The following is a 26,445-nucleotide window of genomic DNA, read 5'->3' as shown; positions in this document are numbered from 1 at the left end:
AGTGCAGACTGTAATGTCTGCAGCCATGTAAATATGTAATGGTTCTGTGCTCGAATTGCAATATTCCAAGGAGGGGTTATTTGAGATGTCACTAACTTTAGCACAAACATCGCTGTTTATGGGCTAAATAGAACAACAATGCCAAATATTAATGCACACTTAATTTTGCCAATTGATTCCAAGGATAATCATAGTCGGACTACAAATGGCTAGCCCTTAATCTTGATCTCCCTGTCCAAAAACAATCATATATAACATGATTTTACTGTAACATACATTACTCTCTCAAGTGTATCTATCAATAAATTTTAAAATTATGGGCATTTTGAAAAATTCAATCATAAATAATCATATTATTTCATAAAAATGTGACTATTGTATTCAGATGGAATGAATATGAGCTAACATATTGAATATCACTATTCAGGTATGTTCAGCTAACTCGTGTTCAAGAATAGTTAATGTACAGACATTACAAATAGAGCTAGAAGCAGGCTGGGCAGCTTAATATAGCAGCTCAATAAATCAGTCTATATTTACTGATCATTCTATTTCTTATAAAGTAACATTAGTTTTTCTAACCTTCCAGTATATTCCTAATGTTCTGAAGCCCCTCAGCAGAAATGCTTCTTCTGAACCTCATTCTTTGTGGCACAATTGCTGGAGGTGGATCCAAGTGAAAGCTTACAATAACAACTGTCAAATTATCCATTGCCCCCCGCTTAATCGCTTCCTCTACTACTTCCTTACAGCACAGCTTCATATCATTATGCCTTTGAAGCCGCTTTCGAACAAAATCCACCGCATTTTGGTTGCTGAAAACTTCCCATATACCATCACATCCAATGATCAAAAACTCATCTTCCTTGGTCAATGTCACAAGTTTAAGTTCTGGCTCCGCACTCAGAGGTCCACCCTTTTTATCAATGTCTTTCATTCCCTCAAGATGCCAATTTCCAAGAGCCCTTGTTACACCCAATTGCCCGTTAAGATACCCATCTTCATCAACATATCCTCCCAGCGATTCTACCCTCATCAATTCATTTCTACAGCAGGCCCTGTGATCTTTAGACATCTCCAAAGCCATTCCACGTCGAGAAAGAACTGCTCGGCTATCTCCAGCATTTGCTACAAGTAAAGATCTGACCAAAATGTCACATTATTCAACACACAAAGAATTGAGGAAAGCACATCATAAGCTACAGCAACAGCAAAAAACAGGAATAATGACATCAGACATGGGATATAGCCTAGGGAAGTCAAGTCCAAGATGTACATAATCTCATCTCCTACTCTTCTAGTTGACTCTCACGGTCTCAACATTCAAGATGGTTTCAAGAACTAGCAGAAAAATAATTTCTAAATATGTGTAAAAGCAGAAGCACAATTATACACGACTGCTGACCATATAAGATTCACCAATCACTGTGCCATACAGATTCCCATGACCCATGATATTTTTTCTGGCTGCAATGCTCATAAATCATCAAATAATCTGTTTATCTAGTCATAGTACTTTGGCTCATCAGCAAGACAAGGAATAAAAAATTTCTAAAGAAGAATATTGGAACTATGAAAAAGTAAAAGCAGAAGCACAGTTTCAGTTGATAAAGATCAAATAACATTCACCAAGCAAAACCGAGATAAATGAACTACAGTAACCTACCTCCCAAAGATCATTGCAGTGATAGCAGTAGTTCCAGAAGATAGGGAAGACCCAACAGGACATGACTTAGCAAATGCAGTATCAGTCTTGATGAATGACCTTGTGATCACTTTCTCAAGCTCTAAAGGGAAATCAGAATCTTCAACTATGACTCTAGGGAGATGTTCACGGACAAATTGTGCAGCAGCTTTTCCTCCATGACCATCGAATACCTGTTCATAGAACTCCTGTTATACACTGCTTGACGCAAAATATGCTAAGTGCTATGCATAACCATAAATTTATAATTACAACAAACCATTTCAACTCTAAAATCACTGTGATCTGCATAATCCTAGGACATGAAAGGACTGCAAGGAGAAAATTCCAATTTCTAGCTATCTGTTTCATTATAAAAGTAATTATTTCTTTTTCCAACTAATCAACTCATGATCTATTGAGTATTAGAGTGAAATAAAGATGTTTCCTCAAGATTAAGTGATAAAGTAGGCAACTTACCCCATAGAAAGACACAGATTCTTCATCAACCATTTCACTGCCCAGATTCTTGGCTAAATCAGCTATACATACATGTGTATCTTCCATGTAATCACGTCCTCCAATATCAGACCACTCTCCTGATCGAAGGGTAGGAAGGAACTCCATTGACAGATTCGGACTTTCATCTAAAACAACTGTTCTTTCTTCACTAATGCTTTCTAGCTGAAGTAGTAAATTACAAAATAAAAAATGATATTAGCACATAAAAAGGGGTTTCACCATTAAGCCAAGAGTTGATGCTACAAGAATCAGAATTGCATTGCATCCCCGCCCAAAAAAACAGTAACATACAAACAGTATGTGATATTACAGCATACTAATACCCATTACATAATGCATCGTAAATAGTAAATTACCCCAACAATGGTCGCTTAATCAGTCAGTTAAAACGATAAATATCTATCTTGGCCATTTGATCATCAACAATTACACCAACAATTTTGTAAAGGAGGTGTAATTATTGATAATATGGGGCTGAAATGTCCCCAATATTAAGCTACAAACAGATGAAACAGTATATTACCTAGGAATCTTAACAAAAATTTCAAATGAACATCATACTTCATAGTTCAAACAATTGAACTCCCACTTCCATTCTATCTACCAACAATATGAATTTGGTTCCAATTGCTCAAACAATAAACTAGATCCTGAATTACAAGACCAACAACAGAACAAGTTTATCTAAAACAAGTCAATTAAACTCAAACCATAAAAACTGGGAATTATGTTGCATATACTCAAATTGACAGCAAAAAAATTCAAGAGGAAAAAAAAAAAACAGAAAAACATACCAAATTAGTGATTTTCCAAAAAGGGGAAAAAGGGAGGAATTTAGACCCACTAATTATTGATGCTTACCTTATAAAAGAAGCAAACTTTCTATTCATTCATATAAATTTATAAATTTAAAAAAATAAAAAAATAAAATTCCAGAACACCCTTACTACCTTGATCACCAATGCAAGTAATCTAACATAGAAATCAATCAAAAAAACCAAATTCATATTCAATGAAATTAAAACAAACAGCCAACAAGACAGAAAAAGAGGAGAGAGAGAAAGAGAATGTTCTTACAGCAGGAGAAGAAACAGAGTTAGGAGTAGCAGCAGAATTCTCCGAATCCATCTGGGTAATCAAGAAATTGTTGTGATTATTGTTATCAGTTTTGTGCAAATGTTCATCAGTTGACTCAAAGTCTTGCACGCACATTATATAATAATACAAGTATGCAAGTGTTACAGCTGCAACTTTGCAACTTGTAATTCTGCTGATGCCAAAAGCAACGGACCTGGATCACTTGCACTTGCAGTTGCAGAAAGAGAGAGAGTGCCTAAATAAGAGGGGAGAGAAATTGAGGTGAAATTATAATTGGGGTAGCTCAGCAGAAAAGATTCTGAGCATATTTCATGACATCTTTTTTTTTCCAGAAAATAAAAAAATAAATAAAAATTGTAGGATGCTGTCAAGTTTAACAGAGTTTGGTTGGTGGGTTGTTTTTGAAACAGGACAGAGAATTTTGTAGAGTTTCTGGTTTTTTTCCAGATTTTATTTTTCTGAATTTTAGGTTGGGACACAATTTAATAAAAAGATGCATAAAAAAAAAAAAAACAATTTCATAAAAAATGGTCATCAGGTCATTTTTATTATTTTTTATTTGACGGGTTGAATAAACATAAGATTAATAATTTTATTAAAATATTATTATAAAAAATACTTCGAATAAGGTATCTATAATAACACTCGTATGATAAGATAAATGTTACGACTTTTTGATATATTAGTCAAAATATTGTGTTAATGCTCTTTTAGCAATTTGCCTTTATAATAAAAGTCGATCGAGAGTAATAAGTAATTGACTTCCTCTGATCATTTTTACCAAGTACGGAGTAGTTTGTTTGTCATTATATTTAGGATTGAATAAATCTAGAAATTGAGAGTAGTCTCGTAATTCTCTTTTATGATGTTTGTCGGTCATCCACTCATCCCTCTTTGGTTGTCCATTGAGCATGCACAAGCTGATAGTCCTAAGATAGTAAAAAAGTAAGTAATAAGCAACATGTTTTTTCTCCTATTTAGTATTCCTTTGAATAGTCATGGAACTTCTTTGAACTTTACATTTTTGGTTGTGTGTTGAACCTAACTTCAAGCCGATATTACTTTTAATAGACCAAATTAAAGTCTTCATTAAATACGGAGTAGTATAATGCAGTTGTTGGGGGTGTAGGGGTTCATAAAGATAATTAAACAATTTACACAGTCAAAGACTAAAACATGCAAGTTGAAGTAGGTATTCAACAACTAGAATACTTCTATAAAAAAGTAAAAAATTATTGAAGAAAAATTAGTTGATCATAAAGAAAGCGTGGCTTTTTATATTTAAAACATGCAATTATAATTCATTCCAACTTCAACCACAAGTTGGACATGGTATTAGGAGAGAGTCACTCATAAATCACAACACTACTCATTTTCATTTGGCGTTATTATTCTAAGCTAATCGTTGCGTATACAACCCATCTTTAAGCTAGGTATATATAACAAAAACCCATACATTAATAGTACTTTGTACCAATAACCACAAGATTTTTCTCCAAAATAACATACAAGAGTCTACAAATAATTTAATCTTAAAACAAATTTAATTATATATTCTACGTATGACTATTAATGTATTAAACCGTTGAAAATATCTTGTGAAGATATATCTCTTAAGACTTTTACTTTTCATTAAATGGTCTAAATATTAATTAGGTGAAGGAGCAAAATACTTCCAAATAAAAGGATTAAAAAAGAAAAGGGGCATATGTAACCAAATGCAACACATGATATTTCATTAGCACTTCCAAAACAGTAGCTTTCCAAGAAAAATGAAGTATTAGTTGGTATCCCAAAATATCCACCCAATATAACTTAGCCCTAGTGTGAGAAATAGACAATAGAAGACATTAAACTAAGATAATTAATTAAGCGCCACAAATATTGAAAAAGAGCTTCATCCAATTGTTGCGCAAGTGTTGTCCTTAAACAAGACATTTGCACATATGGTGGAAACATCATCAACGTCGTCAAATATTCCCTTTTCTTTTTTCTAATCTTATGTTTTTTTTCTTTATATATATATATATATATATATATATATATATATATATATATATATATTTTACTTATTTATACTACGTATATTAGTTTTTATTTTTTTAGTTGAAGTATTATTCCTCGTATTGCTTGCCTTTTTATGTTTTTCCACCCAAGCACAAACTTTGACAAATGGAGAGCACCATTCCATTGAGTCATCAAAATTACACAAGTGTCATCAGAAAAATGGACTTTTTGTTTACTGAAATTACTTCCAAAATACTCCCACTATTTCTTAATACAATACACTTAATCGCCTATATTTAATGACTTTTTTTCTATGTATAAGACTATTTTATTAAGCTTATCCATAACTTGAACAAATTATGATGATTTATATTATCAAATCATTACTGACTAGCTAGTTTTCAAAAGTACTATTATAACCAAAAAAAAAAAAAAAAAAAAAAAAAATATTGATAAACATAACCCTTAGGGCTATGTATAAGAACCTAAAAAAAGAAATATTAGGGATAGATTAACATAATCACACCGATAATATGCACGTGAATTTGTCATGAATTCCCAACTTAATTCCATTTTAAGAAGTATATTTAATGCTTATATCTAGCCTTAAGGGCTACATACATCATTACCCAAAAAAAAAAAAATTACGTTTATGTATATGTATGTGATCATAAGAGTACCAAAAATAAACAAATTAAGGGAGAGAAATATCTCCTAAAAAGAGGTTTCAATCCAGAAAGATTATTGTAAATAGTATGGGAAAACCAAAGAAAATAAAAATTGATTGACTAACATCATCATGTAATCTCATCGTCGATTAAGTTATTAAAAGTCAAAACTGGTAAAACTTGACCTTAAAAGTTCAAAGTAGGAACAGTAGTTTATGAAACGTTTTGTCAATTTTACATTCTTATCTACATATAGCAATATACTCAATGCATAAAATTTAATTATTTACTATTATACGAAAAAGGGTAAAATTCTAATTTACTCCAAATATTTAGTCCAATATGATGAGCAATGAATGCATCACCAGTCATGAAGCATTCGTCATTGATTATTAATGGATATATAATCATTTATGAAAAATCAAAGTTTGATGACGCTATGCATATACGGGCCTCTTATTATAACTAACGGAAAAGCATGGATGATATTTTGCCAAACACAAATGGACCGTGCATTTATAGCATCTTTCAACGTGGAAAACGAGTTTTACTTGTTGTAGTACGAGTATTATCCAACACGACTTTGTCAATCAACTTTATAATAATCATAATAATAATACTTCTATGTACCTTGGTGTATTATTTATTGTTATTATATGAAATGGGATATAAAGATATACTAGTAATAATTTATTTAACAGAAATTAAGACGACTTTTGACCAATAATTTTATACAATTATTAATTTTAGTGGTGGAATATTTATTTATTAAAGAAAAATATATGTGAGGCTATCAACAAAAAAAAGAACTATGCTTGGAATGGTCAAAAGGTAATAATGCAGGCAACGGATAGTTGAAATGATGCCATTGTTCTCTGTAGTTGGTGGCTGACTAGCTTGCTTTCGCTTCTACTCCTGATGAAATAATTCACTCTTTCTTTGATTCAATGCTTCAATCATCTCTATTTTATTTTACATACAGCTAAAGAACAGCTACCAAATCAGAGAAATATTGCCAATGAGATCTAGAGTGCTTCGGCACTACGAAAACCATAATTTCAGCTATTATATAAAAAAAAATTGGAGCTACTTGAGCTGTCAAACAAATTGACCAAAAAAATTTTGGTTGATTCGTAGTTATCTGCTGGTTTGCCGATAGTTCTAGCTTATAAGCCAAACGCTAACATCAAATAGGTTCAGGTTAGGTTTTGTAAACTCAGTTCTACATACTATTTAAGTCAAGAGCTCATGCAAAAAGAACGCAGTACATCAAACACAAATGTAGCAGCAACAAGCAAGTTTCCTAAACTGAGTTCTTCGTAATACCGTTCTGGTCCAGAACTTGTGCACAAAGAACAGAACGGTGGTGCTTCAAACACAAATGTAGCAACAGCAGGCAAGGATGAAAAATCAGCAACCAAACCAAAAGAAAAGGAAATTCAGCAGTTTGGGGAACTGGTTCAGAGTTCAGCTATTTTGAATCAAAACCCAAAAGAATGAATAACCATTATCTTCTAATGGTATGGGAGAAGTTGAAAGGAATTCATTGCAATTATATTGCCAAAACTTGCGGGAGGTCCTAAGACGGAACATTTGATATCATAAAGATGTTTGAACTACAATTTCCCAAGATGATTATAACAAAAGAAATATAGTATTCAGTAATCATGAAAATGCTTCAAGTATCAAAATTCAAGGGTCTGCAAACAATACTAATTTCCAAGCCCTGTGATAGATCCTAGCTACATCACAATATCTATCCAAAAAAAACACCTTAAATTCCGGCAAAAGCCTTCTTTCCACCAGCAGCAGCTCCAGCTGGAATCACCTTCAACACATTGAACCTCACTGTCTTTGAGATAGGCCTGGATAATTATCAGGGCAATATGTTAGTTAAATACTGAGATCTGTTTGGAAATATACACAAATAACACAATATCAAACGAAGTGCTCCGAGAGTAACTAACCTGCATTGACCAATGATAACATGGTCTCCTTCCTTGACACGGAAACAGGGTGACACATGTGCAGGGATGTTCGAATGCCTCTTCTCGTACCTACAAGTAACATAACAGCAAAAAAAAAAAATAAGAATACCTACCAATCACATACTTCCTCTGTTCCACATATATTGCAACAAGGATGAAATTACGCATCCCAAATACATTTTAAATGTTAAATATCTATAATTATATAAGAGTAAAAATTACAAAAAGTTGATATTGTGAAAGTATTTTACGAGACGAATCTAACAAGATCCTACATGACTATTTTATTTTACGTATAAATCATAATATATGGCCAAATAAGCGTGATGAATAGTGAAAAAGTCCAGTTATTACTAGAACGGAGGAAGTATAACACATTAGCACATAGGACAACAAAATAGCTAATACTTGCCTTTGGTACTTCTTGATGTAATGAAGGTAGTTACGGCGAACAATAATGGTTCTCTGCATCTTAGCACTGTGGCAAGTACCAGCTAGAATACGGCCCCTGATTGAAACAGAGCCGGTGAAGGGACATTTCTTGTCAATGTAAGTTCCTAACATCGAACAACAGTACATCAGTGTTGTATGAATGACAATTAACAGTACTCAATGGGAAAAAGCAGGGCTTAGGAAGACCAGTCAGCAGAAAATTACAAAAGAAACAGTGCTGATCAATACAATAATTGGAGGATATAGTTGAAATAAAGCAAGGCAACGCCTGAGTGCAGACGCATTTTCTAAAATAATTTCATAGTATCTTGCCCAAGATGACCATAACTCATTTAATATACAATGAATGAGCACCTCAAAACCAGCTTTTGTAGGATTAACACAAATATAAAAAATGATATTGAGCTAAGATCCTAAACTCAAATTGTTTCCATCTCTATACTCAGCTTCTGCGCTCAACTTTGATTTTTATAGGGAGAAAAGTAGGAATTCTCCCATTTTCCATATAAATGAAGCAGTACAACAAAATTAAGTTAAATATAAAGGATAGGGGTAACAAGGTCAGATGATTAGAGATGCCGGGAAGAACATAATCTAGATCTACTCATCGTAAAGATCTTATAAAAAGGAAATTTAGGTCACACTCAGTTAAGGAATTTCAGATAACTTGATAAAACTACAGAAAAATATAGTTTGAAGGAATAATGCTTTCTTTCCTTCCCATTACTCCTAAAAACATCTCGCTGACTATCACATAATCTTTCCCATGAACACTTTACACAATATCCCCATCATATGCTTGGTATCGTTAGCTTCTTATCAATGGGCTTTAACCAACACCTCAGAAACTTTCCTGAAATAAACTTTCCTGAACAGCATATAATCCCAAACGATTCCAACATACAAAAAATCCTCAAGCTCCAACACAACACATTGATAGTTAGCTGTATCATAACATATCTACTTGGGCCCGACAAGTATAGGAAACTTTAGATTTGCATTCAGTCCTTAAACATGGGGAAAGGGCTCTCATGTCCCTAGTCTCAAGTACTTATTAGATTTTCCCATAAATCTGCAAGGAAGTGATTGTTCCCTTTGAATAATTCTTTAAAAGAGCTTGATGTTCTATCAACAATAAAAAAAAGTTCAAGAGCTTGCTCTGCTATCTACGATGAAAAAGTTAAAGAGCTTGGTAAGCTATCAACAATGATAAGCAACAAATGTGTACAAATCAGGAACTGAGTTGAATCTAAGCTTCTTCTCCATGAATTTTAACCTCTCGAAAGTGCATCCATTGGCATCCTTCTTATCTCCTCAAACCAGAACATTATCTGTAATAGACTAACATTAACAAGGGTAGTTTGGGAATTTTAGTACTTTTAGGTTAGTAGCCCTTATTCCTAACTAAGCCTTAGTATAAATAAGGGATAGTGTATGCATTAGCTATGGGGTGAATTATGAGGAAAAATGTTGAGAGTAGTAACCTCAAGTTACTAGGAGAGTGATAACCTAAAGTTATCAAGAGAGTGATAGCCTTAAGCTATTAATCTATCCTTTTGTACCCACATTCTGCCACTATTAATCTAAATTATCAAGCTTTTATATCTTAATTAGTCCTTAAAGTAGAAAATCCTAAGTCAGTCCATAACAAATTGGTATCAGAGCAGGCGGTCTTGTGGGCTGCCGTTGACTGGAACCACCAGTCCGTACCACCGCATTTTAAAAATAAAATTAAAAAAAAATGCAGTTTGCGGGAACAGATGGCGAACGACTCATGAAGAAATGGATTCATGAGGAATTTAAATACGTTTCCCTTAAAAGGGAGCAAGGAATTTCAGATCCCGAGGAGAAGAGAATCCGGCAGGAGCTTCAAATTCACGAATTTAATGGAAGAAACTCAGATGACTGGATCTTCCAAATGGAGGATTACTTTCATTTTTTCCAGTTGAATGAAAAGGAGAAGCTCAAGGTTGCCATCATCGGGCTTTGCGGCGAAGCGTTACAGTGGTTCGAATGTGAACACAGGTGGCTACCATTCAATGGGTGGCAGATATTGAAGGTTCAGTTGGTCCGCCAGTTCCGTTCAACGACGACACAATCCGATTACTGTTGTGGTCCCTGGTTCAGCAGCGAGGTAGTACACCTGAAGAGTCAAGAAGTGCAAGACCTGGTGGCGTGTGGATCTGGCAGTGGGGTGAGCACTTTACCAGAGGGTTTCACACTCAACCCAACTGGAGTTGTATGCGAGGCAGGCCGGGATGGGAGACATGGTTGTTCAGGAAACTTTGACGGCGAATTGGGTTGCGGATTTGAGAGCTTTGCGGGAAAACATATATCTGGTGGAAGGATTGGTGATTTCGGTGATGGGTTTTCCGGTGGAGGTACGGGTGGAGTCAACAGCGAATTTGGCGGCGAAGCTCGTGCAGTTTGGGTGGATTTTAGTACCGTGCAAAGGGCTGAAGTTGAGGTGTTTGTAGGCAATGGAATAGGAGGATTTTTTGAGAAGGGTGGCGCCAATAGTAGTGGATCTGGCGGTGGTTCAGGAGCGTTAACCGGAAAAGTTGAGAGTGATGGTGAGACCGCCGCTAGTGGTGGCTTGAACAGAGACGGAGCTGACTTCGTGAAAGGCGGGTCAGCCGCAAGTGGGTCAGGTGGTGGCCCGGGATGTTGGTGTCGGGCGTGTGAACAAGGGATTGCTGGTGGCCATACAAATTTGAACAATGAGCCGCAAGGTAAAGAAAGGGTAAAGAGTGGCGATTTTTCCGATGGGTTTACTGGTGGTGGTCTCTTGGTCGGAGGTGGCTTGTTTGAAAGTGGACTGGGGTACTTTGCAGGTGGTGGGATGAATGAGTGGTGGATATTTGGTGGGTTCCATGGTCTTGCTGGTGGTGTTTGCAACGAATTTGAGGGGGGTCACAGTGGAGGCGAAAAATCTGGTGGTCTGTGTGGCTGGTGTGGTGGTGGACATGGGTGGCTTGCCGGAGAAAAAGGTGGGGAATGGCGCAGGAACTTCCATGGCAGATGCGGTGTTGGTCATGGTGGCTACACGCAGCAAAAACGTGGAGAATTCGCGGGTGGTTTTACCGGCGGTGGGGGTTTGACCGGAAGTGGAGCAAGAGAAAGGATTCAAGAGGAATGGGTGATTGGTGGCCTCTTGAAGTATGCAAAAAGAGCAGCTTTTGGCAGAAATGCTTTTGGCAGAGGGTTGACTGAAATTTTCAATGCCTTGGGGAGGAAGCCAATTATACAAGATGGGGTTAGTAAGGGCAAATTGGTCAATGGGCAGCTAGTGCTACGTGCATATATGGAAAGAAAAGAGCTACAGGCTAACCCAATTCAATTTGATGAAGCAATGCAAATTATTGGGCCCACTTACCCTTCATGTTTTTGGGCTTGTTAATTCTAGGCCTATCCATCCAACATCAGCTATGAAACCCAACTCTTATAACCTTATACATTCAAGCCAAATTTCACATCCTTCATCAACCTTGACAGATCATTGCTGTCGCCGAGAATCAAGTGCCGATTATTATCCACCTTGAGGACAAGGTGGAAGTTTAGGGGGCCGGTAATGTAATAGACTAACATTAACAAGGGTAGTTTGGGAATTTTAGTACTTTTAGGTTAGTAGCCCTTATTCCTAACTAAGCCTTAGTATAAATAAGGGATAGTGTATGCATTAGCTATGGGGTGAATTATGAGGAAAAATGTTGAGAGTAGTAACCTCAAGTTACTAGGAGAGTGATAACCTAAAGTTATCAAGAGAGTGATAGCCTTAAGCTATTAATCTATCCTTTTGTACCCACATTCTGCCACTATTAATCTAAATTATCAAGCTTTTATATCTTAATTAGTCCTTAAATTAGAAAATCCTAAGTCAGTCCATAACATTATCCCATCATTCCCATGTATAAATCAAACTATAAATTCTTCCCAAAGGTCAAGATACTTAATTCAGGTAACATAGCATTAACATAGTACAATCACACTTCAGAGCCCATTGAAGAATTCACATGATCACGTCACATAGTAGCAAGATATTACAATGACTCCAAAGTTCATTGAAGCATCATTTCAACAATATTGATGCCCAGCTCCACCTAAAAGCATTGGGTGATAAATAGCTTTACATTAAATCAACAGCCGCAAATATGTGTCACATGAGGGATCATATCTTTAATTGAATTTAGACCGATTAAGAAAATATATAAGATCAAGAAGGAATTAACAAATCTCAAATTTCTATAAATAGTCTAAACCAAAACCCAAAAAGTAGTGCTCCATGTCAAGACAAATGTCAAACAGCCACAAGATCTGATTACTGATTACAAGAGATCAATTATGCCACAAGCATATATAAATGGCTAGTTTGCCCATACTTGACACAACAATGCTCAAGTATCAATCAGTCAACCATGTCACTAAGAACCAAGACTAACAATTCTAATACGCAGCTTTAATGGCTAAAGCTAAAATAAAGACGCCTATGTGTTGTGTTAAGAAAAAAAAAAATCCAACGTGTTTCAACATCAAATTGCCCCAACAAACAATACAGATAACAATCGTAAATCAGCTTTCTCTATCCATTCCAGAAATTACACCAACACATGTTATAATATCACAAATTCACAATAAAAACCCGATACTGGGATACACTCCAACCTTCACAGATGCAACACAGTGACACTCAAAATCATTTTAAGGCTTCAAGCTAATTACCACTAATATAAAGTAAAACTCTGTAGAACCTTGCTGCACAAAGCCTATGGGCATCACTAAAGTGCTTACAGATTCCCCCCCCCCCAACAACATGAATACCTACATCGTCTATGATGAACACCAACTCTACTCAAGATCATAAAACTCAATCCGAAAACCTGAGAACCTCCTTTTATAATGACCAGCTCACTGGCGAGTTCACGGCATCATTAAAGTTCATAAAATTCTTTCTTATAACTCTTCAAAGAGCCCAATCAAACATTGCAATTTATGTCCAAACTTATTTCTATGGAAAAAAATAAGAATTACTTCGACATTTGCATATCCAACACAATCAAGTTTACATTTTTCTTTCTCATCTCTTGTTTTCGTAGTCATCAGTAACAGTTATGACAGCCTAGATAATGTATAGAAATCCATCACACGAGAACATACAGCATATTGCATCTATAATACCACTTCAGCCTAAAATTTGAAGGTTTTCATTAATCTCAGAAACACCCACAAAAACCCCAATCACAAGAAGCAGAAATTAAAACCTTTTTACAGAAAAACTAACATATTCACTTCATTTTAACATACTTAAACTCAACCAAATAAAAGGAAAAGAAAGAACCTTCAATAGCTTCTCTGGGAGTCTTGAAACTCAAACCAATACTCTTCCAGAACCTGTTTCCTCCTTTCCCAGGTCGCTTTCCCTTTCCTGTTTTCTTCGAGCTGCATATTCCATAAAATTATTAAAATCAAATAATATAACTTAATCAATCAACAAATTTAGCACTTTACAGAGTTTGAAGATTACCTCAGAAACACTTTAGGCTGCTTCAAAAAGGCCTTCTCGGTCTGTTTTATAAATAGCGAAATGTAAATTAATAAAACTAAAAATAGTAAGAATATTGATAACTAGATCGAAATTCAATTAATCGAAGTAATTAGATAGAATTAGTACCTGTTCCGCCATGATTGAGTGGTTGTAAGATGAGGTTCAGAGGAAGCAATGGAGGCGCCGCAGAGGAGAGAGAGTGAGAAAGAAGGAGAGAAGAAAGAAGATGAAGTGGCTTAAACCCTAGTTGGATTTTAATTGGTTCCAATCACTTTGAAATAAGCCCAACAACTTTAAACATGGACCAACTTCTAACATTGAGGGATGATGATTTTTTTTTTTCACAGGTTTGTTGTATTTTTAGATAAATTAGGTTACGGTCTTACGAGAAGACGTTAAAAAAGGTTGTATTATTGTTAGTTGAGAATCGAGATATGCATGAGATGTTTTTAACCCCCCAAGTGGCCTCCTAGGCTCTTTGTAAGGTTCGTATGAAACATGCCGACTTGTTTAGTTGTCGTGACAGAAAAAGTTAAAATTGTTCAAAATTAAAGGTTATATTCCAAGCTTTCGAAATAATTTTAAACGGTATTTCCAAAAATAAAATTAATGCATAGGGTGTACTTAAGGGTCATAAAAGTTTGCTTTCGATTCAATTTTGTGAATCAAATTCTATCGCATTGGTAGTCAAGAAGTGCAAGACATGGTTCTAAGTTCTAACTATATTTTTTGGCCTCTAAAGGTCTCATATGGTCTATGGGAAAATATACAATCTTTTTCCCTTCCAACCCTGAAAAAGTCGAAAATTATTCAAAATCGAAGGGTATAGTCCACACTTTCGGACTGATTTCGAAAAAATTTCCAAAAATAAAATGACCACGTGAGGTGTTCCTCAGGTTCATAAAATTAGTTTGGAACCACAGATATTTACCAACTGCTTTAATAAGTCCTAGGAATGTGTTGTTTTCAATTTAAAGACTATTTTTAAAATTCTATCGTATTAGAAACGATTCCATTTACCTAAATGGTCACTCGGGGTCTCATGGGATCCATGGGGAGTACCCAACCTCTTGAGATAAATAAGTGGGACTATTCCTTGAAGAAAACAAGACGGAGTAACAATAACAATACTAATAATAAATATTAAAAAATAATCAAATAACACATCTTACTCTCCACTATCGATATAGCTGGCTGACAATGGCTTACAAATTTACAATTGTGTGATGTCCATTCCCAAGTCCTAACATTGCATGTCAGGACTCAGGAGAACAAGCAAGCAGCCCCTAGCAAGCAAGGCGCAAGTAAGGCCATTTCAATCTTAATCATCTTCTCGTATATTTTCGAGATTTATATGATCCATGAATTGTAACTCTCTCTTTTTTTCTAAACGAAACAAAAATCATCTTTGATGTGAATTTGTGTAGCTTCCTATGTTTTTCCGACCAAACAACAAATCATTGTTGTGTGAATTTGTCCAACGAGCATTTACAAGGATTATATTGAGACTGGCAGATCAAGTCCCAGGTGCCACTCTTTACAAGAAAAGAGAACAAAATCATCAGAATAACCACTGTAAATTTCGAGTAGCACCTACACTTTCCTACTTAATATACAAGCAAGAATATGATTGGTGTCGCTGGCCAGGCAGGATGATTATAAGAATTCACCACTGATAAAATCAGTCATACAGTGGCATTGCAATAAAAAATCAAGATAAATATTAGAATGCTAAAGATTAACATAATTCATCAACACATCTGAATGCTAGCAGATCAAATCCTCTAAATGAAGATCCCACACAAAATTGTAAACCTCTAGCAACAGAGTAAAATACAAAAAAAAAAAAAAAAAAAAAAAAAAAAAGTAAACTTGCAATGAGTTGCCGAATGAAGCTAAATATCATTAACCATCATTGATCCATGAGCTGATAATGGTGTAGAAATTGCGTTGAATTACCTCAAAGATAGATTTTAGAGAGTGAAAGATGTATATCTGTATATAATCTGTGCATTGCATGTACAAATGGTGCCATAAGAGAAAATTATAAAAATAAAATAGGAAAAAGATGAACCTCTCTTCGGGTGCCTAAATTGTTCAAAGGCAAAAACCAAAATTTAACCAGCATAGCCAACATTGTGCTTGCCTCTGATGAAGTTTATCACTTCAAGAACTCGAATGTGATTCCTTGCTCTCTAGTACTGCTCAACAAGGCTGACCCCTTCCACTCCATCTTTACGCATCTTATGACTTAAAAAGACTTCCTCGAGTAAGATCATTCCGTCTGCATCAAGAAAAAGATTAAGAAAAAAGGTAATTATGTTACTTCTGGGTGCTGATGAAACAGTGGTCATTCCCATTGTAGTGAGTGTGAAAGTGTGTGCAAGTCAGCAAGTGTGTTAACTCTAAGTATAGTAGGAATCTCCACAAGAAGGAAGACAAGATTTGAAATATAATCCGCAATCTTCATTAGTCATCCAATGATCATAAAGAGAAGCTAAGCCCTTTCAAACTATGGAATCAAAATTCAAATTACAGAAATTTGTAAGTATCACCTTTCGGCGCTTGGGGTTGGGACCAGGATTATCATCAGCTTCCCGCCGTGATGTTCCAACTTCATGATCCTCTGCCTGCAATACAATAATGTTAATTAGCAACATTTACAGGTAAGAACTAGAATCACAAGAGAGCGAATGCTCACTGCAGTTGAAGAAGTGGAGCCGTTTCCGTGATGAGAAGCATCTGCCCCCGAGGAAGAAACATTTTGCACTGTTCCAGAGTTCTGTGAAATCATAGGCATAATCTGTTCAAGCATCCTAGACAAAAATATTCCTTCCTCAGTTGCTGTAGGTTCTGCTTCCTGTGCACCCGCACTGCTAGTCCTTTCTTGCTCAGTAACAGATCCCATACCTACTCCCTGTGAGGTGACGCTTTCTACCTGAAACTCACCGCCAGGGAAGAGTCCTCTCAGAAACTGAAGAATACCTGGAGGAATCTGACCCTCAGAATTCTGATCGCTTTGAATTCCTCCGGCAGACAGAATGTTGATATCAATGGTGCGAGACGAAATTGACTCCCTTAATCCGGCACTGGAAGGCATGGAAGCTGGAGCCCTACCTGCTCAAAGAACACAAAAGGGCAACATAAATGAGCTCATTAACAAGATCACAAGGACAAATAAGAGGATCCACCAAGTAATATTTGATCCTACGTCATATAGTACATTAATGCAGTAACAACCACCCATTCCATGGAGAATCCAATTTGCACATCTTTCGTAGCAAAAGCTAGCTGCATATCCCATATGCTTATTCAATCAAAGTATCCCTCATTGTATTATATTTATCGTGTAGCATGATTTTTTTTTTTAAATAATAATTATTATAAAGTTATACAAATTCAATGTTAACAAGGTTTCCACATCAAGATCAAATGTAACCTATTAATTTAAAACAGGGGTAGTAGAATGCCAGCGTCAGCCAGTTTTCAAATACTCCAAGCACACATCAAGAGACATACTAAAGAAATTATACCACCATGGGAAGGAAAAAAATCTAAACGATAAACTATTAAAAGCACTAAATTTGTAAATGTAAAGAAAAACAGGACCGGGCGCCAGCCCCTGTCCACCCTTAAGAAGTTCCGCCTCTGCCTCTATCCTCTACCCCACCCCAGCATGCTCATTGTCCCCGTATCCTAGAAAAAAACTTTTTATAATTAAATTTATGTTGTGCATACCCCCCTCCCGACACAATGTTACAAGACTTACAACTGGCTGCCATGTGCATACTGGCATACTTCTACTAGCAGACTGTATAAAATTGAAGCCAGAGTAATGAAAAAAAAAATGATTTCTAATTACCAATCCCAGCAGGAACTTCAATATTTTGCTGCAAGGTTGCAGAGTCAAGACTGCTAAGCGGCTGTGTCTGGACGCCACTAGAGTTATGTTCATTGGACACTTGATTTCCTGCTCGACTGCTCAAATTCCCAGAGGGTGAATACCTTCCGAGAACAGGATATAATAATCCTACAGAACCACCAGAAGCGTCTTGAGGTGAGTGATTCAAATCAGGAGCAGCAGCCATCATTGTCCTAAAAGGTAAAATACGAACAGCTGGCCCACTATTTGAAGATGGGGTGGCAGAGGTCCCAGTAGAAGATTGGTTGATTGGTGCTTCTCCAATGTTATTAGTCGTAGAGTTCCTTTGACCTGAAGATTGCTGATTACCAGCAGGTTCATTTTGATAAGTCGATGAGCCTACTGGCATATGAAACATTAATTAGTAATACTGAAAGATAATGCACAGAATTCACATGCACAAGAAAAACAAATAAAAAGAAATGTGACAAACCTCTTCGTATTTGTATATCTATGCGTCTAGGAACAAAACCAGTACTGACTCCATTAATCAAACCAGAGCCAGATTGTGAGGTTCCTGAAACAGGGGTACCAAAACTTGCTCCAGGCTGGAATGGGAGAGGCTGTAAAAAGCTATTTAGTCAGAAAAATGTTTAGATATATGGACACAGAAACCTGTAGGTGATTAGAGAGTACCTGAACCATAAGTGGATTAGGCCCAGATGAAGAAACAAAAACTGCAGGGCCAGCATTGACTACAGCTTCTGACTGCAAACAAGCACATATCAAGAGGACACATTCAATAATGGGACAAACGGGACATAGAATCTGCAGAAGATAGGAAGTCATGACTCACAGGTGATCTGCCGAGTCTCAGTGTTGTGACAGTACGACCAAGCTCAAGAAAGTATGCACCTAGATTCTGTAGAAGGATTCCATTTCTCAATGCGCCTGATTGAGCAGTAACCCTGGCCCCTGGATCTGTCATATTTTCCTGATTTTCGAGCTGCCTTCCAAGTTGCTGCGGACCAATTTTAAACTTTGCATTGTAATAAAAACTCAAAAATGTAACTGGAGCAATAAAAATCTTCACCTAGTTCTGAGTACCAAAAGAAACGAGTGCAACAAAATTTTAACATCACAAAATTTTAGCAACTGTGAGAATGACAATCGTCACTCAGTTTGGTCACAGACGCACTTGACTGTGCTAAACATATAAATACTTCTTGACAGATGATTTGATAGAACATACAAGCAAACATTCTTCCACTTGTTCATTGAGCATCTGCCTGGTAGCAGACAACAATCTCGCCAACGACGTCGGAGAAGGAAGTCCTTCTATCACATTCTCTGATTGTGGCAAGGAACTGGATCCACCTTCATTCTCATGACAAGAAATCCCACTGTCAGTTTCACCAACCCTTCCTGTTGGGATAATTTGGAGATTACATTATAAATTAGCCTAGAAATAAAATAAGCAACTCAAAATTAATTAATATTTAGATGACACATAAAAATGAGAACTAACCACTGTCCGTAAATTCCTGTCTCATATGACTTAAATACTGTGATAATGTCGCAAGAGAATCAGGGATTACCTGCATACCCAAGAAACATGGCAAGTAAGGAAAAAAAAAAAAAAAGAAAAAAAAAAAATAACGAGTTCCGTATAAAGCAAGAACAAGTTTGATGGTATCAACAGTGTAGAGGGATCCAGATGTCAGCTGGAGTACAGCAACAAGGAAGAGTAAGTATCACACTGCCAACAAGGTCCGCAGCACTCAAGATATAAGCAATCTTAACTCGAGACATATTTAAGCCACAGTTGACAAAAGATTAAGCAAGGGTACCGGGGCCTGTAGGGACCCAAATGATAAGCCCACAGGGATCCCGAAAGCATTATGAAGTCTGGATCCGTCATTGGAGCTTCTCATCCCAAATTGTTCAGGTGGTGTAAGGGTTGTATCAGCAGTGCCATCAAGAATAGGAGTCTCTCTAGGTCTATCACCAACAGGGCCCTGCATGAACAAAGCCAAATTTGATAAAACAAGGAGAGTACACATGTGCACAACACAAGATAAAAAAACAGTACTCTACCTATCTCGGTAAGTCGGTCAATTTTATTATTCTCAGCTAATATGAGTTTTAATGTTTGTTAACAATCATAAACTTGAATAATATATAATAGGAAAGTAAGTGCACATGCCAATTTTTAGTTTAATGGATTGTAGGAGGAAATAATGTCTGCTGAATATAATTTTCTTTGACAAATAAATAAATTCTTTTAAAATGGGTGAACTACACAATTGATGATAGAAAATGCAACACGAAGGTTCCTCCTATATTTTTCCCTCCTACACTGTTACCAGCTTAATGGGACGGAGGGATTGATAAAGAGAAAGAAACATTATAATCAAAGACCCAATTTTCCTCCTTTAATACAGTAATACTTCACCCTTCTAGTCTTTGGCAGTTCACCCATCAAAGAAAGCCACACCGCATTTGGTATGGTCTTCTATCATTTTGAAAACATTAATAACTCTTTTCCTTAACATGGCTTGACTACTCATATTAATACCATGTACAGATGTTACACATTTTTAAAAGGCTTTGGATCTTAAACCCAGAAAATCTTACCCTGATACCAGTTCCTACATAGCCATTTTCAGGATTCGTAATGCCTATAGAACCAAGAACAGCTGATATAATCTACATAAAAATAACAAATAAATTCAAGAGGGGCAGAAATGGTCAGACAGCACATATCATGAGAGTGAAATAACCAAGTCTCAATAGAGCATAGCCTTACCCTATTAACATCTGGAAGCACTCTGTCCCCTTGTCCAGGCATATTGAAAGTTTCAACAACAATACCAGGAGCAACTTGATAATATTGACCATGATTACCACTTGAAGATTGATCAACGGCTGCAAAAAAAATTCATTAAAATTATGTTATAATAGTCTCTTATTAGAGTAACAGAAATCAAACAGTACATCTTGCGCATCAATAGCAAGACAAAGGAGCATAACCCATAAGGCAAGCAAATAGAATTCGTCATGCGAAGAATCCCGTTTGAAAATTAACATCAAGTGATAACAAGTATTGATATCTTAAATCAAAGATTCATAGTAGAAATTTACAGCTGAATTTTTTTTATATGCTTCACAGAGGAAAACACGAAGGAATTACAATAAATTAAGTACCAATAGTCTCAAGAAAGTAATTTTAATACTATCTTAGTAAAAGCTCATTTCTCAACAGTACAAGGCTGTTAGTCAATATATACATACAATTAAGTGATTGTTTGGTTGAGCATAAGAAACAATAGTTTGTAGGAAGTTGTAATGCCCAAGATGTTGTTTGATTAAACACAGGAAGTCCACTTACCTAGGGGGTAAGGTGGGGTTTCAAGGTAAGCAACTACCTCCATACTGTGGAAATTGATACTTCTAGGTAATACAACTTTTCATGTTATTGATATCACAAGCACATGTCCCTAATAATTGAACCCCAACCTTCTTTAGCCTCACGCCATATCCCTAATAATTGATATCACAACCACATGTCCTACCTTCAGCTTTCACCACAGCACCACACCTTTCTCTTTGAACACACCCATGGCTAAACCTCATTCTCTTTCTCACCAACACCCCCCCCTCTCTCTCTCTCTCTCTCTCTCTCACAGTTCTTGTGGGGTGATTTTCTCTCCCCCTGTGATACATCTTAGTTGTACTATGATAACAGTGGTGGTTGTGGAGGTATGATTTTCTCTCTCCCCATGATACATTGGTGACTTGTACTACGATAACATTGGTGATACATCTTTGTGACTTGTACTATAATAACAGTGGTGACTTGTACTATGATAACATTGGTGATACATCTTAGTGACTTGTACTATGATAGCATTGGTGACTTGCACTATGATTACATTGGTGACAAATCTAACAATCCCTCCCCTTCCTTCCTGAAATTGTATCCAAACGAAGTGTAAAACTATCCACAGCAAAGTTCGATAATTGATTATTTCCCCAAAAAAAAAAATAGAATAAAAAAACTGTAAGAAATAAACAGATAGAAATCACGACACTCCCACCGACAGCATAAACAAGAAATAAATAAAGAGAACTAAAAGATAGTATATTCCTTTTGACATGAGAAACAGGGAAAGAAGCCAAAAAATAAGCAAATTATTAATGCAATCAAACCTGTATCCGTGGGTAAGCTCCCAGATGATGACGCAGTTGGTTCTCGAACTACCATGTGCAGAGTATGACCATCTTCCACATCTAGCTTAAGTTAAGTAAACTTGATTATGAAAACATTTAAGCAAGGAAAAATAGAGTTATACAATGGCTATCCCCAAAAGTCTCACCAACTTAGATGTCTTAAAGTAGACATATCCTCTTTCTTTTCATGTTAGCATTCTCATAAGCTATAACATCCTTCAAAGATCCGCACAACAATGCATCACAATCAAATGGTACAACTTAGAAGTTTTACAATATGCAAAATGTTCTGTCTGAGATATTAGCCAGAACATTTTGCTCATGAGTTGTACCACTGACACCCTTACAGCACTTTAAGTTTACTCTAGTGATGAAACCAACTAAAAATAAGGATTACCATACTTCAAAACTTTGCTCTTTAACCAAAGGATCTTCCTAGACGTGAAATGAAGGCTTATGCTTGGAAGAATGGCTTCTTACAATAAATAAATAGAAAAAGATGCTAACTATATCTGATTACGCCTCTAAAAGGTATAGCCATTCAAACTATTTCCTAAAACAGGAAATCTAAATTCCATCACCTTTCACTTCCTATCCATAAAAGAGAACATCAAAACCAAAAATACCTTACCATTACCTTCAACTACAATATGGTCATGATCACATCACATTCACATTTCTGATTTGCCTACAATGAGAAGCAATAATTTATTGAGAAAGAGTGACTGCGTGAAGACTAAGATTTGACTTAGCTAGATGACACAAATAGATCCTTGTCCTGAATAACTTCTGCTCCCTAAGCAACCGAATTGAAGACAATGTAGAACTTTGCTCTGTATAACATAATAATTGCAAATTCCACAATCCCTGGTGCTGTGGTGCACAACTCCTCAACGAAAAATATTTGGAAGGGCAACAAAAATCTGCCTTGATGAATCTGTTGAAAAGTTGATAGAGATATATTTTCCAGAATTAATCATGTCTCTAACCAAAGCATTTCAGATAAGTTTGTTAATTAAATCCTGCCTTATGCCTAGCAACTACTTAAATGGTCATAAACTCAACGGATACAGGCTTGCTATCACCAATTGAAACCCACATATCAAGATCAATTTACAAAGTAACAAGATTCAATACTCCAGATGCTGGACACAGGAAAGAGGAAGTATATATCCTAATATTTACAGAGATTGTTGGTCATATCAAATGATAAATTGATCAGTGTACATCAGTAATTAATTCTCTTATGCTGCCCTCCCATTTCTTAAGCCTTCTCTCTGCAAGGCTTGTAAGTATACAGGAATATGGAGTCCTAAGGTTTCCCAACTCCCCACATAAATAATTTGAAGTCTGCATATAATCTGTAATAAGCAATATTAAGTGTGAAACCACAATAAAAGCAAAGCCCACTACTTTTGATGATAATGTCCAGGGCATCACAGAAACTAAGGTGCATAAGCCAAGAATACATTAGATTTTAGAAGCAAATGACCTTCACACTAAAAGATAATAAAAATACAAATAAAGCCACAGTGAGAGAGGATACGATATGCAGATAGCAACTGATCATCTTTAAGAACCTTTCCTCGACATATAAGGCGTTGATGCTCCGTTACAACACCAGTCACAGAAGCAATACGTTCTTTCAGGGCAGGTACAGGCATCTGACGAGCACAAGAAAACCAAAATAGTAGTTAGACATGAAGAACCACAGTGACTTAAAGTTGAATTAGCAAATAATAGCTATGAAGCAATCAATAGAAGCAATCAAAATCAAGTTACCTGTTTATCCACCTGCAAGGTATATGTTTGAGAATCCATTGTTTTGATTTTGATCTCTATAATGGTCCCAGAACTACCAAATTCATCCATCCCTGACACCTCATTAGCACTGTGTGCCATCCTTGACAAACTACAACAAACATGTCAAAAATGAAATTAGCAGAATAAACCAGATATATAGCGAATGTACGGTACAATGATCTCAAAACATATACCACTTAAACCTCCCTACATAACCCCCCCCCCCCCTCGAAAAAAAAAAAAAAAAAAAAAAAAAAAAAAAAAAAAAAAAAAAAAAAAAAAAAACCCTAAGTGAACAACAAAGTTCCTCTGCCATTCCAAGTAAGGCAGATACCAAGTTCCCAGAAGCACAGACACTCAATTATATAACCCTTTCTCATATGGTACAATATAGTGGACAACTAAAGTCACAATGATTGCTTCTGTAGCAAGAGTACAATTAGCAACTAAAGTGGCAATGTCAATGAATAATTCAGCAGAGATAAGACTAAGTAGATTCTATTCATGTAGCTTCTCTTCTCTTGAATAGCAAAGCAGGAGAAAATCAAACCCAATAGTAATAAGGAAACATGTATCGAATTATCTACTAGTACAACCAATATTGAAAGATCAATTTAAATCAAATTAAGTGTTATCAAACAGGTATATGGTTTAACCTTAAAAAATAAAATAAATAAAAAGATGTATATGATTATCAATCCTCAACTAACACAAAACAAGCACTCAAATAATCAAATGTATGCAACTTTATACAAGTAACTTGAATTGTCTTTGTGGCTCATTCATACAATCAAAATGTACATGAACGCCACTAATAAATGAAATACACACTCACTACGTTAATAGTTTAAACCATAGTTATAGTGTGACCTATGCAAGGAGGTAGTCAAGACAAAAACAGGAGATCATCTTTATGCAAAACACAGAAATCAATTTTACAACCACAGCACAATCCTAATTCTGCTCCCACTACCAATCCCAATATACACCAAACCCAATATTGATAAACCCTCTCCTCAATATACTCGTTTTTGTAATGTATTCATGTGATACAGTCCAGCACATAGCAGAAAACAAAATTTACATGACATCGGAATGCATAAACTTAAAAAGTAAAGCCTATAAGTAATGCGCAATCAATCACTCATTGAATCAAATAATACATCATATTGAGCTAAGACGAAAGGAATGGTAAGCAGCCATTGGAAATGGCATGCCAGTAACAATATCTGAGGAAAATCATAATTGCTAATCACCAAAATAATTCAGTCCAGCATAATTCTATCATCCTCCACCCCCAAATAAGCCACAACAAAGCCGGTGGCAGGGCAGCGCTCTTATAATGAACAAGGATTCTCAATCAGCACAAAACAATCACTTAAATCACATTGTCAAGATATATGCAACCTGAGGATTAGCTCAATCATTCAAACACCAACATAAACACTGAACACTAAATCAAATCATATCATTTCAGAAACCCTATTTCTGGTGCCACTCCTACCACCACCCCATATCAAAATCACACTAACCAGAGTAAAAACTGATAACAAGAACCCGCAATTCAATGCAAGAACCAAAATTAAATTGAATTTCACACTTATAATCTACACCCAATAACAAAAATAAAGGTGGCAAAATCAAGATTAGGTCTTTTCAGGATCAATCAACAAAAACCCCATATAAAATCCGAACCCACAAAAAATCACAGCTTATACTCCCGAATAACATAAAATTGACAGCAATCATAATGACCATATTACAACCCACAAACTTTACCAAGAATATTACATAAAAAAAAATAAAGAAATCAATCAAGAAGTGCAAAAACAAACCTAAAAAACCAAATTGAAGAATACAAAAAAGAAATGAAAATAAAGAAAAAACCTTGATTGATGTGTAATTCTCTCTCTTTCCTAAAGCTGGAAGTCGGGAAGTAGCAGCAGGAGAATCCCTTCACAGAAGACGCTTATCTGGCGTAAGCGTGGCAAAAGAGATCAAATCTCTTACAGATCAAATAGAAAAGTTTTTAGGTGGGACACAAATGGTAGTGATGAACTTGTTTGTTTGGACTTGTTTTCTCAAAGCAATAAATAATTTCTCGCCCTGTTTGTTTAAAAATAAAAATAAAAAAGTTTTAAGGCGAATAAAGAGGGAAATGCATTTCCGTCTCGATAGATAATATATTGTGTTTGTAATTGTCTAAATACACTTATTTTCATTGAATTTAGCTTAATGTATTTAATTGTTTTATCATAAATCAAAAAAGTTAAACAAAACAAGATAAGAGTATCGACAAATAATAGTGGGTTGTTTATAAGGGTGTTTGCCAATCATTGGCCATCGTTTACTTCAGTTTATTGTTTACCAAATCAGAATTATTATTTTTTTTATTGATTTTTACTTATTGCAATTGATTTCTATAAGATATAATTGATTTTTAACCAATTTATATCATGTAAATGAAGATAATGATATCGTTTGATTTTTGTTGACCAAAATTTACTCTTATGGAATGTTATTATATTCAAGGTTGATAAACACATGGCCTTCAAATAATGTTGATTGGTTTGCATGCTTGATCA

The 26,445-nt window shown here is 35.7% G+C and overlaps 3 protein-coding genes across 7 annotated transcripts; all 3 read right to left on the bottom strand.

The window, feature by feature from the left end:
* Positions 1-356: 356 nt before the first annotated feature.
* LOC110708070 (probable protein phosphatase 2C 27) lies at positions 357-3,772 on the bottom strand. Its single transcript, XM_021886174.1, has 4 exons — positions 3,284-3,772; positions 2,165-2,368; positions 1,667-1,878; positions 357-1,142 (listed from the first exon to the last, which is right to left on the bottom strand). Exons 1-4 carry the CDS (start codon positions 3,416-3,418, stop codon positions 578-580), a joined length of 1,116 nt encoding a protein of 371 aa, XP_021741866.1. The 5' UTR covers positions 3,419-3,772; the 3' UTR covers positions 357-577.
* Positions 3,773-7,511: 3,739 nt separating this feature from the next.
* On the bottom strand, positions 7,512-14,246 carry LOC110708069 (40S ribosomal protein S11-like). Its single transcript, XM_021886173.1, has 6 exons — positions 14,089-14,246; positions 13,942-13,982; positions 13,756-13,856; positions 8,380-8,524; positions 7,947-8,036; positions 7,512-7,844 (listed from the first exon to the last, which is right to left on the bottom strand). The coding sequence occupies exons 1-6, from the start codon at positions 14,098-14,100 to the stop codon at positions 7,754-7,756; spliced, it is 480 nt and encodes a 159-aa protein (XP_021741865.1). The 5' UTR covers positions 14,101-14,246; the 3' UTR covers positions 7,512-7,753.
* A 1,369-nt stretch (positions 14,247-15,615) lies between these two features.
* Positions 15,616-25,979, bottom strand: LOC110708067 (cell wall protein IFF7-like). 5 transcript variants are annotated; one of them, XM_021886170.1, is made up of 16 exons: positions 25,748-25,979; positions 23,840-23,969; positions 23,604-23,721; positions 22,037-22,117; positions 20,634-20,752; positions 20,462-20,533; positions 19,675-19,842; positions 19,353-19,422; positions 19,077-19,249; positions 18,681-18,845; positions 18,521-18,592; positions 18,318-18,447; positions 17,825-18,223; positions 16,664-17,079; positions 16,518-16,592; positions 15,616-16,246 (listed from the first exon to the last, which is right to left on the bottom strand). In XM_021886170.1, exons 2-16 carry the CDS (start codon positions 23,957-23,959, stop codon positions 16,238-16,240), a joined length of 2,187 nt encoding a protein of 728 aa, XP_021741862.1. In that variant the 5' UTR covers positions 23,960-23,969; positions 25,748-25,979; the 3' UTR covers positions 15,616-16,237. The 5 variants fall into 5 exon arrangements, with proteins under 5 accessions (XP_021741862.1, XP_021741863.1, XP_021741860.1 ...); XM_021886171.1 differs by having other exon boundaries at positions 17,825-18,226; positions 22,037-22,108; XM_021886168.1 differs by having other exon boundaries at positions 17,825-18,226; positions 25,748-25,978.
* Between the last annotated feature and the right edge of the window lie 466 nt (positions 25,980-26,445).

The sequence above is a fragment of the Chenopodium quinoa genome, unplaced genomic scaffold, assembly GCF_001683475.1.
Source record: "Chenopodium quinoa cultivar QQ74 unplaced genomic scaffold, ASM168347v1, whole genome shotgun sequence".
NCBI lineage: Eukaryota > Viridiplantae > Streptophyta > Magnoliopsida > Caryophyllales > Amaranthaceae > Chenopodium > Chenopodium quinoa.
The sequence above is the reverse complement of the archived record's forward strand: the minus strand, read 5'-3'. Positions and strand labels throughout refer to the sequence as shown.

Excerpts from the sequence above, each read along its gene's own strand:
- LOC110708067 (XM_021886168.1), bottom strand. The coding sequence starts at position 23,959 with ATGGCACACAGTGCTAATGAGGTGTCAGGGATGGATGAATTTGGTAGT. Across the intron at positions 22,118-23,603 it reads TCAGTTGCTATCTGCATATC|ATGTGGAAGATGGTCATACT; the intron begins GTATCCTCTCTC and ends AACTTAAGCTAG. Across the intron at positions 18,227-18,317 it reads AGATATACAAATACGAAGAG|TAGGCTCATCGACTTATCAA; the intron begins GTTTGTCACATT and ends TTCATATGCCAG.
- LOC110708070 (XM_021886174.1), bottom strand. The coding sequence starts at position 3,418 with ATGTGCGTGCAAGACTTTGAGTCAACTGATGAACATTTGCACAAAACT. Across the intron at positions 2,369-3,283 it reads ACTCTGTTTCTTCTCCTGCT|CTAGAAAGCATTAGTGAAGA; the intron begins GTAAGAACATTC and ends TTACTACTTCAG. Across the intron at positions 1,143-1,666 it reads ACTGCAATGATCTTTGGGAG|ATCTTTACTTGTAGCAAATG; the intron begins GTAGGTTACTGT and ends CATTTTGGTCAG.
- LOC110708069 (XM_021886173.1), bottom strand. Across the intron at positions 13,857-13,941 it reads CAGCCTAAAGTGTTTCTGAG|CTCGAAGAAAACAGGAAAGG; the intron begins GTAATCTTCAAA and ends TGGAATATGCAG. Across the intron at positions 7,845-7,946 it reads GTTATCATTGGTCAATGCAG|GCCTATCTCAAAGACAGTGA; the intron begins GTTAGTTACTCT and ends ATAATTATCCAG.